Source organism: Heteronotia binoei, chromosome 7 (assembly GCF_032191835.1).
Source record: "Heteronotia binoei isolate CCM8104 ecotype False Entrance Well chromosome 7, APGP_CSIRO_Hbin_v1, whole genome shotgun sequence".
Lineage (NCBI taxonomy): Eukaryota > Metazoa > Chordata > Lepidosauria > Squamata > Gekkonidae > Heteronotia > Heteronotia binoei.
In genome coordinates, this window is record NC_083229.1 from 113650200 (window position 1) to 113665177 (window position 14978).

Genomic DNA, 14978 nt, shown 5'->3' on the forward strand with positions numbered 1-14978 from the left:
TGGAAAACATGGTTAATGATAATTTATTGTATGTTCATAATACCAAATGTAATGAAAACTCATTCATTTCAATCTCTGCAATATCTTTTTCTTCTTTTGCTGCACATTTGTGGATTTTCTTTTCTTGGAAGCTTCTTGACTATCTCTCTCTGCCGTCTTACCACTGTTGGTTCCGCATATTTTCTTGATTGGTGGTTCTTCACTTACTGGAAAAAAAATGACGTTATTAATACATAAACTTAGAAGTGTAATAAATCAACTTTTCTATCTGATCTACAAAACATAATTCCTCCTGTATTTCAACATAAAATTCATTTTTAAATGTTTATTTCAATTTTTCATTTGTATTGGACTTATTTCAGCCTGCCTTGACACATTTGTCTAAATCAACACTTAAATATCATAATCGGTTTATGTACTTCTTATCTCCATAGAATTCTTAAGCGGAACTTGGACAAGGCAGAAAACCACCCATCTCAGAAAATAATGCAATCCCTATTTTATGCCAGAAAGGAACCAGTTATATTTCACCTTCTATACTGCTAATATGGTTATGGTTTTATGCTTAAAAAGGATCTTTTAAACATCTCATCCATGCATTACGTACAACTGAAAGTTAACAGAACGCCAAGAAAATTTAATAGTACCTTGAGATGAAGATGTTTCAGCTTCATCAGAGGTCTTTTTAGCTTCTGAATTGCTTTTGAGCCAGACTGCAACGCAAGTAAGCCTGGCTTTGGTATTGACTTCACATAGCAAAAAGGGTGCCCTCTTATCAATCTGAAAAAGATAAAATAAATTACAGATAAAGTAATTATGTTTTCCTGCAGCACAGAGTACCACAAGAACCCTCTCTGCAACGTTATCCGTTTGCCAATGTATATTGTCTTCCTCTCACTACATTGTTACCTACCTATGTAATACCACATTTTAGCATTGTGAACATGTTTAGGGGTGGCCAAACTTGCTTAACACAAGAGCCACATGGAATAAACATCAGGTGTGTGAGAGCTGAAAGGGAAGGAAGGAAAATAGATTGGGGAGGGGGAAAGAAAGCAACTTATATGAATTCTCCAAGCCAGCCAACAGGGCAGTGGGGGCTTTGAGAGCCATACAATATGTATGAAAGAGCCACATGGCTCTCAAGCCACAGTTTGGCCACCCCTGTGTCATGTCTTATGCTTTATTTTCAGATTTCTTTAACATTAGTCTTATTAGTTTGCTTATCTGATGTCTTATTCTTTTGATAGCACTGATTCCCATTGCGTAATTCATTTTGAGTCTCAAGGAGAAAAGCAGGCTATAAATAATGTAAATAAAATTCATTAAATAATAAATTTAAAGTTTAATAATTGGGATGTTAAGAGATCTGGCCATGGATCTCTCGGCGTGTCTTTAAACTATTAGGGGCAAAATTGGTGCTTCTTAAAAGGCAAAGTACCACAAATCAATAAGCACAAATAATACAATGAGGAAATATAAGCACCCATGTTTAGCAGGAAAATCCTATTGATGTAAGTGGGTTCCCTCCCAAAACAGCATGAATCAAATTGCCACTGAAATTGCTTAACCAGGACCAAGAGCTATTCTTAGAATTAACTGGTATTCCATGGATGAAGCAGTTAGGTCAATAATATACCAACATATTCAGGTTCAAAATTCCACATCCTAATGTATCCATCACTCGACACAGTCGCCATAACATGTGACTCTTCTGTTGCATCAAAACAGTAGATCTCTTTTATCCTATGGCATAACAAAGGACATTTAATACTACATCAAACTGAGCAAGAATTTCAAAAAAATATCACCAAGAAGAAAAAGAATGGGTCAATATTCCAGTTATGGTTTCAAAATAGCTGTTTGGTGACTTCTCACAGGCTAGGCTGATCCATTTAGAACTTGGAAGCTAATCAAGTTCAGCCCTGGTTAGTATTTGGGTGGGAGACCATCATCCAAGGTTGTGACTCAGAAGCAAGCAAAGGCAAACCACCTCTAAATGTCTCTTGCCTTGAAAACCCTACAAGGTCCATGTCAGCTGTCACTTGGTGGCACTTTCCATCACCAACAACTTGTCATAATACTCAGTTTATAGATAATATACATGCTACATTTTATATACTAAAGAGCAGAGGGGGGGTTGTAGCAGGAACTCCTTTGCATATTAGGCGACACACCCCTGATGTAGTCAATCCTCCTGGAGCTTACAGTAGGCCCTGGAAGCTCTTGGAGGATTGGCTACATCAGGAGTGTGTCGCCTAATATCCAAAGGAGTTCCTGCTACAAAAAAAGCCCCGCTAAAGAGGAACAAAAGATACAGTTAACCATGTTTTCATGCCTATTTAAAATGAAAACTGTCTCACACTGAAATCAGTTTACATTTTCAAGTGCTGAACACTGACATTTCCATTATAAAAAGTTGAGCAAGGGCCCAAAGAAAATTTAAGTAGTTACTTAAAACATCAAGCCAAAACATATCTAACACCTTGCCTTTTCTACGGTAAACAAAAAGTACCTGTTTTCATGAGCTTTAAATGTTCGGATACATTCCTGTGATAAACAGTCAAATAACCGTATGAATTCGTCATCTCCAGCAACAATAAGTATGTTCTCCTTTAAGAAAGAGTAATGAAGGAAAAGTCAGAGATGAAAGGGTATTTATTTTTAATGCTTTTGCTATTTCAGCTTTGTTTTGCACTTACTCCAATAAATGATACTGAAGACACTCTCTTTTCTGAAACAATGGTGCCAGAGACAGAAGCGGTTGCAAGTTGGTATATATCCAGTTTATTAGCTGTAACCACCACATACGATTCTCCACTAGGAGACCATTTAACAAGATGTGCATCTAAGTTATAAGAGGGGAAAAGAGATTGGATTTGTAAATGGAATATTTTAACATAAGAACAAAACAACCACTTACTGCGGAGCAGAGAGGCTATTCTAAATGTCTGAATTATTTTTAATAACTCCTAAATGCAACGATTTTTACTGTCTCTCCCCCCAAAAAACCCATATGTTTAATCTGAGGTGCCTTTCAAAGATATTTAACTTTGTCAGTTTTATTCATGACAGGACTTAAACATGATAGAATGCATATCTCAATCAAATTTTTCCTCTATATACTTGATGTTTTGCAAGTAATGATTCACACAAGGCAAAATTTAATACACTCAAGTCTGATTTGGTTCACATATAAAGGGAGGGAGATCACAGTTTGAAGGTTTGTATCTGAGCCTCTGGCTCACGGGCTCTTTCCCTCCTAGGCTTTGATTCTCCTTTACTTCCTTCTCCTTGGCAAACATGTGAACCAAGCAAACTATGACACAAAACAGTTTGCTGAGTTTGCATTCAATAGCTAACAAAAAGTTTGTTGACAGAAAGTAAGGGAGAGAATCCAACCATATGAAGGGGAGGAAGAAGAAACAAGGGTATGTGTGAACCTACCATGGCTTGAAGCGTCAGGAAGACTCAGAAATGAACTTATGTTACACATTGTTTTTATCTTTTACATTAGGTTTAATTATGGCAATGTAGACGAAGAAGATATTGGATTTATATCCCGCCCTATACTCTAAATCTCAGAGCAGTCACAATCTCCTCTACCTTCCCCACCACCACCACAACAGACACCCTGTGGGCTGAGAGAGCTTTCTACAGCAGCTGCCCTTTTAAGGACAACTCCTGTGAAAGCTATGGCTGGCCCAAGGCCATTCCAGCAGGTGCAAGTGAAGGAGTGGGGAATCAACCTCAGGTTCTCCCAGATAAGAGTCCGTGCACTTAACCACTACACCAAACTGGAATTCTATATATCAGGGGTGGCCGATGGTAGCTCTCCAGATATTTTTTGCCTACAACTCCCATCAGCCCCAGCCATTGGCCATGCTGGCTGGGACTGATGGGAGTTGTAGGCAAAAAAAAAAAATCTGGAGAGCTACCGTTGGCCACCCCTGCTATATATACATTTGCTCAGAATCAGGGATACACAACGGGAAATGTACCAGAATTTAGTGGGGTTCTGCTTGCGCAATATGTTGAACACCAAGTGCTTTCTTCCTTATATATCAGGGGTGGCCAACGGTAGCTCTCCAGATGTTTTTTTGCCTACAACTTCCATCAGCCCCAGCCATTGGCCATGCTGGCTGGGGCTGATGGGAGTTGTAGGCAAAAAACGTCTGGAGAGCTACAGCTGGCCACCCCTGTTATATATCATAGGACCCAGAAATTGGTTGTCAGGTAGAATAAATGGACACTTCTTCCAATGGAGGGAAGTAAACAGTGGGGTCCTGTAAGGATCAGTACTGGAGCTAGGGCAACCTAAATGATTAAGGGGCTGGAGCACTTTTCCTATGAGAAAAGGCTGCAGTCTGAGACTTTTCAGTGAAGAAGCTACAACTAAAGGGGGGAAAAGACATGACAGAACAGAGGCGTGGAACTCATTTGTTATGAGGGCTGGATCTCACATAAATGGCACTTTGTTGGGTCGAGCCATGTGTGCCATAAAATGGACACAGGCAAACCTAATTAATTATATTTTTAAAACTCAAAATACAAACATGCTGAAAACATTAACACTCTTGCAGTACTTCCTTAAAGTATCTCCCTGATGCCCACCCTCCCACTTCCACCACCCGTTACTGGGACGGTATACAGGGCCATAATGCACAGCCTCAGTCATCTGGCAATAAAGGTAACGACCAGGTTGCTCATGGGCCGGATAAGAAGTCTGGATGGGCCACTTCCAGCCCACATGCTGTATGTTTGACACCCCTGCGACAGAAGTTTATAAAATTATGCACAGGGTAGAAAGAGTTGACAGAGGAAACTTTTTCTCCATCTCTCCAAATACTAGAACTCAATATTGCATTGATATTCAGGACAGACAAAAGGAAACACTTCTTCACACGAGTGGTTAAAATGTGGAATTCATTGTCAGATGCAGTGATAGTCATGGGCTTTAAAAGAGGATTAGACAGATTCATGAAGGACAGGTGTAAAGTGGCTACTAGCCACGGTGACTACAGGGAACCTCCGCCATCAGAGGCAGGAAACCTTGGAATATCAGTACCAGGAGGTTACATCAAGGGAAGGTCTCTGCCTCTGCAATTTGTTGTTGGTCCTCCAGATTAACTGGCTGACCACTATATGAGACAAGATATGGACCAGGCAAGCTTTTCTTATGTTCTTGTGCAAACAGGATGCAAGTGGGGATACAGTGTTTGACTGCTACTGCGAAGTTTTGTTGTTGTTGCTTTGTTTTTGCTTGTGCAAGAGCTCCTGGATCCAAAGCATCATCCAGAAAATACACTGACCTTCTCCAAGATAGCCTTTATTTTTGTAACGGTGACAATGCTTGCCCAGGTAAAGAATGAACAAGACTGAAAGATTTACCAGCCATCTCCCACATAAACGAAGATTATATCCGGCTGGTGAATGCATCTGATCTCAGCTTTCATTTTAAAAGAATGTGTTTTTCATTCCTGATTGCAGTTTTTGTTTTTTTCTTTTTTTAATTAAACTTTGTGCCTAGAGCACATTCATCACAAATGCAGCCACTAAAGAAGCATATCATTGCCAGGAACACCCTGAACAGAAGCACCAGTCCTAGCTATAATGGGGGGAAGAAACATGAGATGCCTCCACCAGTGTTGCGCCAAGAGATGCAGCAACAGGTTGGGCATGGGAGACCAGGAACAACAAAGGATTTAATCAGAGGTTGGTGGAGACTTTGTGCAGGACTCAGAAGAGAAGTATGGTCTAGGAATAAAATGATATCTCACCCAGGAATATTGCTAAATTAGAAGGCTAATTATTTATAACAGCATTTTCCTGGACATGTTGGCATTAGTGAAGAGCTGTCTAGTAAACTTTTTGGCAGAGATTTTCACTGTTTGCACCTGCATTATAAATATAACAACAGTAATTGCAGTCTCTCACTTACTGATGTGACAGACTTTTATAATTTATGCATCTCTTACTGATGTGACAGACTTCTCTAATATATACTTTGTTCTCTCCTGAAATGCATATAATATCAATATTTTGATCAATATAGTAAAGCAAAACCAATACACTTACTTTGTTTTAGATTTTTTACAAAAGCTGATCTTCCTTCTACAAGGTTCCATGTCCTAAAAAAAGGAAGAAGAAAGAGGCAAAATAGACATCTATAAGAGCCTAATTCTTTAAAGATCAACAATTTAAGAAATATGGGCTGTGGCTATCATTTAGGGCTCTGAAAATCCAGAAAACTCCAAGAGCTGCAAAAAAATAAATAAATCTATAACTATAAAATAAAAAAGGTGGATTCCTTCCCCCTCCCAGTTAGTCTCAATGTTTACATAGATAAAGAACAGTAAGAACACAACTTGGCTGGGGTTCAGTTGGCATTGTACCAGACACAGTGCATGCCAATGTGTGCTGATGTGGGGTTTTGGAAGTGGGCAGGACAAAGAGAAGGATGCAGAAATGGTGATCGGGGGAGGGGGAGCAAGAGGAAGGGGAAGAATAAAATTCAGATTCCTCCCTCCCCCTTGGTGGCCCCCTTTCTTGTTAAAGATTAATTCTGCTGATATGTTCCAGTTTAGCCTCAAAGACAACAATAGCTGAAATGCCTAGAATATACTGTTTTGTTCTTCACCTCTGCCCAAAATATCCCCTGTGGTGTTAATGTCCTGATTTACAAAGTAGAAAGAGCTGATTGTTATGGTTGGTTTTTTTTAATTATGTGATTACATAGCGCCATAACCTCTGAAACACCATCTTCTCTTAAAACGCTGTTTGTCCACTGTTTCTCTTAACAAAATTCGAGATTTCATTTTGAATTTTGCAGCCTTAGATTTTAACCTCCATAGCTGGATAACACATGAAAATATATTTGCCTTACACAATGTATTTCTTTTTAATCACAGTACTTAGAAGAACAGGTTGCTTACCTGTAACTGATGATCTTCGAGTGGTCATCTGTGCAGTCACACTGATGGGATATAGGCGCCTGCGCCGATCTCGATCGGTATTCTTGAAAGCTGCGGATTTCCGCGCCCCAGGCCCAGTGCGCATGCGCAGAAGCCCCACTGCGCATGCCCACAGGGACCGGAGCGGACATCCCGCCAGTTCCTTCTGACCGCTGCGTAAGCCCTTAGAGATGGACCGGCAGCGGAGGGGAAGGAGGGCGGGTAGTGTGACTGCACAGATGACCACTCGAAGATCATCAGTTACAGGTAAGCAACCTGTTCATCTTCTTCGTGGTCTCTGTGCATCACACTGATGGGAGATTAGCAAGCAGAGTCCTACCTGGAGGAGGGTGCAACGGTCCATCATCGAGAAGCCTCTTGAAGCACCGCACGGTCCACTGATGAGCGTCTACGCCAGTCCAGGTCCAACGCATAATGGTTTACAAACGTATGCGGGGAGGACCAAGTGGCCGCATCACAAATGTCCTTCAGTGGGATTCCTCTCATAAAGGCTGCCGATGTCGCTAGGGCTCTAGTGGAATGAGCTCTAATCTGTCTTGGCAGGGGCCTCTTGTTTAACAAGTAGCATAGTTTTATCGTCTCAGTTATCCATTTGGAGATCCGCTGTGACGATACTCTTACACCTTGAGATGTTGTGGAATATGAGACAAAAAGTCTAGTGTCCTTACGTCCAGGCCTCACTCTATGTAAGTAGAACGAGAGTGCCCTTTTTACATCTAGAGTGTGAAGTTTCCTCTCCCAGTCTGAACTTGGGTTTGGAAAGTACACGGGTAAGCATATTTCTGCATTCAGGTGAAAGGCAGATGTCACTTTCGGAAGGAAGGTTACATCCGGGCGCAGCCTCACTCCTTCCGCGCTGAATTTCAAGTATGGGTCATCGCAGCGCAACGCTGCCAGTTCACCGACCCTGCGGGCTGAGGTAACGGCCACTAGAAAGGCTGTTTTCCAAGACAGTAATTGCAAGGAACATGTCGCCATTGGTTCGAAGGGTTTTCCCGTTAACGCCTGCAACACTGCTGGGAGGTCCCAGGCCGGGGCTGGGTCACGTACCGTAAGGTACAATCTTGCTAAGCCCTTTAAGAACCGTTTAGTATCAGGGTGAGAAAATACCGAATGGCCTCCCAATTGTTCATGGTTAGCCGATATAGCTGCCAGGTATACCCTCACCGATGACACCGTTAGTCCCTTGTCCATTAGTGAAAGCAAAAAGTCTAATATTAGTGGCAGGCCTGCTGTCCTTGGTTCTTTATTAGCCTTGTTAACAAATTGGGCAAACCTTGTCCATTTATACTGATACGATTTTCTCGTGGATAACTTTCTACTATTCAGCATGACGTCAAGGGCTCTGTCCGACAATCTCGTCACTCCAGCCGCCAAGCTGTGAGTTTCAGGTGGGGTACATCGTGGTGAATCACCCTGCCGTCGTGAGATAGTAGAAGGTCTGTGCTCACTGGAAATTGGTGGAACCTCCCGTGAGACAGCCGCAGTATCGGGGAGAACCATTGTTGTCTGGGCCACCATGGTGTGATGAGAATCCCCTTGGGGCGTTCCAAATGAATCTTGTGAACCACCCTCGTGATCAGTGGGATCGGTGGGAAGAGGTACACGTGCCGGCGGGACCATGGGATCAGTAACCCGTCTCCCAACGATAGGGGGTCCGCCCCCCCTCTGCAGCAAAATTTTTCGCATTTTGAGGTGCTGCGTGTGGCAAACACGTCCACTTCCGGTGTGCCCCATTTCTGGAACACCGGCCGAAGGAACTCCCAATTGAGTTCCCATTCGTGGAGAGAGGCCCCCCCTCGACTGAGGTAATCCGCACAGGTGTTCAGATTGCCTGGCAGATGTGTGGCTACTAGAGTTGTGTCCAATTCTCTGCAGATTTCCCAAATCCTTAGGGCTAGAAAGCACAGTTTCCTTGAAACCGTGCCGCCTTGTCTGTTCACATAAGAGAGGGCAGTGGTGTTGTCTGTCAAGATCGCTACCGTTCTCCCCGTAATCAGGTGTTTGAAGGAGAGGACGGCATGATGTATGGCCAGCAGCTCCAGGAAGTTGATGTGGTAACGCAGAAGATCCTGAGGCCATTTGCCCCCCACACACATGTCGTTCGCGTGTGCACCCCAGCCCCACAGGGATGCATCCGTGGTTATAGTCAGCGTGGGAGTCTGCCTGTGGAACGGGGCTCCCTGGAGGAGGTTCTGTCTCTCCTGCCACCAGGGCAGGGTCCAGAGCACCGACGGTGGGACCGTCAGTTGGCGTGAAGGGGGGTCTGTTTGGCAGTTGAACACACGTAGGAACCACAGCTGCAGTGTCCTCATGTGGAATCTGGTGAATCTCAGTACTGCCGTGGTCGCTGCCATCAAGCCCAGGAGGCGTTGAATTTGGAACGCCGTGACTGTAGGGTTGGTCAGGAACACGTGTATTAGAGATATGATGTCTTCCGCCCTTTGTGTCGGCAGGAAAGCCCTGCAGGCTTTTGAGTCCAATATGGCCCCTATGAATTGCACCCTCTGGGAGGGCTGCAACGCCGATTTCTTTAGGTTGACCTGTAGGACTAATTTTTGCAGAAGGGCTAAGGTGACTTCTACGTGCCGTGCTAAAAGTATTTCCGAACTCGCTACCAGCAGCCAGTCGTCTATATAGGGAAAGACAGTGATCCCTGTAGACGCAGATGAGCAGCCACCACCACCATGATCTTTGTAAAAACTCTCGGTGCCGTAGAGAGGCCAAAGGGCAAAGCTTTGTATTGGTAGTGGGAGTCTCCAATTGTGAATCTGAGGAACTTTCTGTGGCCCTGATGTATGGTCACATGGAAGTAGGCATCTTGCAGGTCTAGTGTGGCCATCCAATCCCCTTGGTTCAGTAGGGGTAGGATGTTCTGTAGGGAGACCATTCTGAATTTGTGGTTTTGTATGAAATTGTTTAGGCCTCGTAAGTCCATGATGGGTCGAAGGCCTCCATCCTTTTTGGGGATGGTGAAATAACGGGAGTAAAACCCTCGCCCCTCTTGGTTGGTTGGCACCTTCTCTATCGCATCTTTTTGGAGAAGCGATTGGACCTCTTCCTGTAGAGTGAGAGATGCTCTGGTGTGAATGACAGTGGGAACTGTGGGGTTTTCTCTGAATTCTATTTGATAACCCTCGCGGATTATCGACAGAACCCATTTGTCCGTAGTGATTGTGGACCATGCCGGAGAGTATGGGAAAAGTCTGGTATGGTGTGAGTCCGAAAGGTAGGGGGCAAAACAGGGGGAAGGGCAGTCAAAGACCCTGTTTGGACGGTCTATTCCCCTTTTGTCTGGATGGCTGTGACGAATTAGGTGAGTACTTCGTTTTCGGGTTGTACGGCGGCTTGGAGTAGGTTGAGGAACCTTTGGGCCTCCATTGTTGATCGGTGGGTTGCTTGGAGAATGGCTTCTTACTCCAAGGTTTGTTCCAGGAGCGTTTCCCCTGGGTTCTAGATGACATGGGAACCCCCAAATTGCGAGATGTTTTGATGCTTTTGTCCATCTCTTGCAATATGGTGTCTGTGGTGGAGCTGAATAGCCCACTTCCGTCAAAGGGAAGATCTTCGATGCAGGATTGTGTATCCGGCTGGAGTGCCGTCGACCTCAACCAAGAGTGGCATCTTAAGGTGATAGCTGAGGTGAGTGTTTTTGCTGAGATGTCACCTGCATGTTTAGCCGAATTAATTTGCTGCTTAGCTAGTGCTATGCCTTCCCTTTGAATTTTCTTGAGTGCCTGTTTGGCTTGTTCTGACAGGTCCGGAAGTGTTGATAACTGATCCCATAGGGCGTATTGGTAGCGGCCCATGCACGCGCCATAATTTGCCACCTTTATTCCCAGCGAGCCTGCCGTATAAATTTTTCTGCCTAAATTGTCCAACTTCTTTCCCTCCTTGTCTGGAGGAGAAGCATGTGTCTTTCTGGCCTTTGACGAGGACGCCACCACCACCGAGTTTGGCTTCGGGTGGGTAAACAAAAACTCGGCTGTGGATTCCTGGACTCGATACATGTGGTCGAGTCTTCGGGAGCCTATTGGTGTTGAGGCTGGCTTGTCCCACGATGCTTTTGTCGTGTGTAGCATCACCGTAGTAAGCGGTAAAGCTATGGCCGTCGAGGTATCCAATTGCACGACATCGAACACGTTATCGGTAACCACCGGCTTGGGTTGGACCGTCGGTAGCGATAGAGTGTGTGCCATCCTTTTAATTAAATCTCCATATGATTTTAAGTCCTCTGATGGAGATATGGGCAACTCATCGCCTACCTTGCTGGATGGAGCTGGCTCTTCCGGCGAAGAAATTTCCTCTCGGGGAGAGTCTTCCCCGGATGTTGGGGAGCCTTCTCTGGATCCTGAGTGCTCCGAGGAATGCTTGGGTGTTTCTTGGGCCCTTGGTGACTCGGGAGTCTTCCGCTCGGGGCTCCGAGATCGTGGGGTAGTTTTCGGCTCTTTCGGTGGCGTTGTGTCCGGTGGTTTCGACACCGACGGTGTGTGTCGAGGTCGGTATGACGTTCGGGATCTGACAGATGCTTCCGATTGTTGGTCCCAATCCAGATGTCTGGGAGGGAACCAGGGGAACATAGAAGGCATGGGGCAGGACCCGTAGAGGTACTGCCACTGTCTTTGATCCCACGACATTGTAGGTGGTTTCGGTGGAGAACGATCCCTGTTGCGAGATCTCTCCTCTGAATCTCTGGATCGATGCCGATACCGGGGAGCGTGTCGAGGGCTTCTTGAACGGTCGCGCCCGCGGTCCTCCCTCGGCGTAGTAGATCGATCTTCCTTGGGGTGCTGGGTTTGCCGACGATCGGGACTGACTGATGGCTCCCTGATCGGCGTTCGGGGTTGAGCGGTGTCCTCCACTGTGTGTATCTCCAGTGGGCTGCTCTCCGCTCCCGATCTCTGGGATAGCTCTAAGTCGCGATCCGAGTCGGATGAAATGGCGATCTGCGTCGACATCGATGCCAACACCGGGGGGCTTAACCGGCGGCGTGGGGAAGCGAACAGCTTCAGTGGCGGTACTCTCGCCGTCGATCCCGATGGTGACGTCGGTAGCGAAGTCGCGGACGATCGATGTTTGTCCGATTTTTTCTTTTTCTTCGCTTCCGGCTGCAGTCCCTTCTCCTCCCTTGGCCGTTTTGCAGGAGTGGAGGAGGCGGACTTTAGTGCCGAGCCCGATTTTGTGGGGCGTTCGGCGTCGGAGGTGCTCTTGTCGGCGCCGAGCGACTCCGATGTCGACGGGGTGTGCGTCGCTGCCGACGTTCGTTTAGGCGACAGTGCTTTCTCCATCAGTGCCGCTGCTAAACGACCCGCGCGGTTCTTTTTCGTCTGGCGGGAAAATTTTGCGCAGTGGACACACGCGTCGGGGATATGCGTTTCTCCCAAGCAAAAAAGGCAAAGAAGGTGTCCGTCTGTGGGGGAGATCTTGCTACCGCAGTTCTTACACCTTTTGAAAAATCCCCACCGTTTTTCCATACGGGGGGGGGGGGGTGAGTGAAAGGCGGGAAAAAGGGGGAAAACTGAGGGAAAAGTTTCGGAAAATTCTTTCGCCTTCTCCCTCCCTAGTCTTTAAAAAGACTGTTGTGTGGTCTATGCCAAGTAAAGTTCTATAACGTTCAAAATCCAAAAACTAGCAACTTCCAAGAAAAGGATTTCTACCGACCGTGCGAGAGATCGACCGATCCAAGCGGCGGTCAGAAGAGAACTGGCGGGATGTCCGCTCCGGTCCCTGTGGGCATGCGCAGTGGGGCTTCTGCGCATGCGCACTGGGCCTGGGGCGCGGAAATCCGCAGCTTTCAAGAATACCGATCGAGATCGGCGCAGGCGCCTATATCCCATCAGTGTGATGCACAGAGACCACGAAGAAGATTGAATACTTTTTGGGGTTGGGGGGCAATGGGTGAGCATTCATGAGTCGCACTAGACAGGGAAGACCAAAGTCTAGCCGTAATGCATGTCCACTGAGTATCCATCTTCTGAGTATCTGGCTGTCACCAGCTACAGCAGATGTCCCAGGGGTGCCCTAGGGTTGCCAGCCCCCAGGTCTCAGCAGGGTATTCTCCCAGTTTTGGGGGCTCTTCTCCGCTGCGGACCACCTGGCTAGTGGGCAAAACTCCTCTATGCAATGTCCCCACCCACCCCTGGAATGCCCCCCCCAATCACCCCAGTGGACAGGCGAGGGGACCTGATAACCCTACATTGCAGCCATCAACACATTTTCTGGTGCCCTCCAGGGAAACATGGGCACGGCCAGGTAAGGCTTTTGCCCAACAATGTTTCTGATTGGCTGTGCAATTTTAAAAAAAAAATGACAGCAGCTGCCACCATAGCACAAGGATCTTCACCATGCTACTGAAGTTATGCTGTGGTAATCATTCAGTGGCTGGCTCCACCTCCTGCGGCAGTCATTTTGTGGCAGCCATTTTGTTGCTGCAACCATTGTGCTGCGTCAGAATTCCGAATGTGCCCGCAGGCTCAAAAAGGTTGGAGACCCTGAGCGACTAAATCATTCCTGCCTGGCATTCCTTCCTTTCTACAGCCTTCTACCACATTTTTCAGTCTTTTGGCAATCAGGAAAGACCACGCATGCACATGAACATGCATATTCCTCCTTTACTAACTGGGAATACGGAGGAAGAAAGGGCAGGCAGAGATGGACATGCATGGTATTAAACAAATGGTGAAGGACAAAGCAAAGGACATGCCTAGCTGGGGGTTGCTCCAAAGTCACCCACATATCCAGAACTGGCCTGGAAGAAATTCATGATGCTTAAATGGATTCTAATTATGCCTCAGCTCTGGTTTTGTGCCTTCACAATTACTACTATATTTAGCCAATTAACCATAATGTCTTCCAATTAAATATATCATACCACACTGTAATTGTGATGAGAGGCCCTCCTTGCTGGAGCTAATTTTAAAAAGGGGCTGGGGGCTTTTTTTGTGGAAGAGAGTCAGCTTACAGCTCACAAGGGCAGCAGACTGCTTTCTTTCTCTCTCTCCTTCCCAATCACAGAGGAGGAAGTAATTTGCTAGAGAGGCAGGATGAAAACAGGAAATTCCAGATGGGCTTTGAGGCTTTTCTTCCCAGAATGCTCTAAGAAAAAGGTATCCAGTTCTTAGGAGGGAAGGAGAATTGGGAAATATTCCCTGCCTAGGGAGAAATGGTGTGGAGAGTGCTGGGCCCTCAAGAAGAGCAGACCTCGGGCTGGGCGGTGGCCATTTTGAGAGACCATGCAGTCTGTTGGGAAGCTGCTGCTCTCCCTGGTGATGTAAAGGGCTACAGACCAAACTTGCAACTTTCTAAGACTTATGCCAACTCTGGTCACATCATCTAGCTAAAGTATGTGTTAGAGGAGGGAAAAGAGGAATGTGTTTATTCCAAATTTCTTTTGTTTCCAGCATGCTGATCTGGCTCTGTGTTAAAAGTATAAATGTAGACTTTTGCTTTTGAATAAATATTATTACCTTTAGAATCTGACACCGATTTCCCACTCACCTTACGCCACTCTCACGCTCCTCTTCTCAGCAGGGCTTCCTTCTGATTTCACACTATCTGCCCTGGGGCTGCAAGTAACATCGGTGTTTTTGTGCAGCAAACAGAAACCTCTAAAAACCAGTTTCTGTTTGCCGCATGAAAACGCTGGCATTACTTGCAGTCCCGGGGCAGATAGTGTGAAATCGGAGAAGAGGAACGTGAGAGTAGCGTAAGGTGAGTGGGAAATCGGTCTGGCAGTGTTCTATGGACCTCATAATTCTCCAACTGCTTGGGCATGCTGTTCATTTGCCAGAGGAGGGCTCAGATTGGGAGGCAAGTGTGCAAGGCACCTGTTGCCAACCCTCCAGGAGGGAGCCCCAAAGAAGGAATTTGATCCCAGTATTAACGAGGCGCTGGGTAACAGGAGACCAGAGGAGGAGTGTCAGGTTGAGAAGGGGATCAGGAGTTTGTTCCTCCCATCAGGAAACCCCCGCAAGGATAGTGGTAGCAGCAATACCCTAAGTGGAA

General features: G+C 46.0%; 1 protein-coding gene across 1 annotated transcript in view; it reads right to left on the bottom strand.

Annotated features, from left to right (window-relative positions):
- PAK1IP1 (PAK1 interacting protein 1) overlaps positions 1 to 14978 on the bottom strand; it is a 22726-nt gene continuing 7748 nt past the window's right edge. Inside the window, exons 5-10 of the mRNA XM_060244229.1 lie at positions 6079 to 6131; positions 2703 to 2848; positions 2516 to 2613; positions 1644 to 1746; positions 648 to 780; positions 1 to 206 (exon numbers count right to left, since the gene is read on the bottom strand). Coding sequence (XP_060100212.1) covers positions 64 to 206; positions 648 to 780; positions 1644 to 1746; positions 2516 to 2613; positions 2703 to 2848; positions 6079 to 6131 — 676 coding nt within the window. The 3' untranslated portion in view covers positions 1 to 63. The remainder of the gene's footprint in view (positions 207 to 647; positions 781 to 1643; positions 1747 to 2515; positions 2614 to 2702; positions 2849 to 6078; positions 6132 to 14978) is intronic.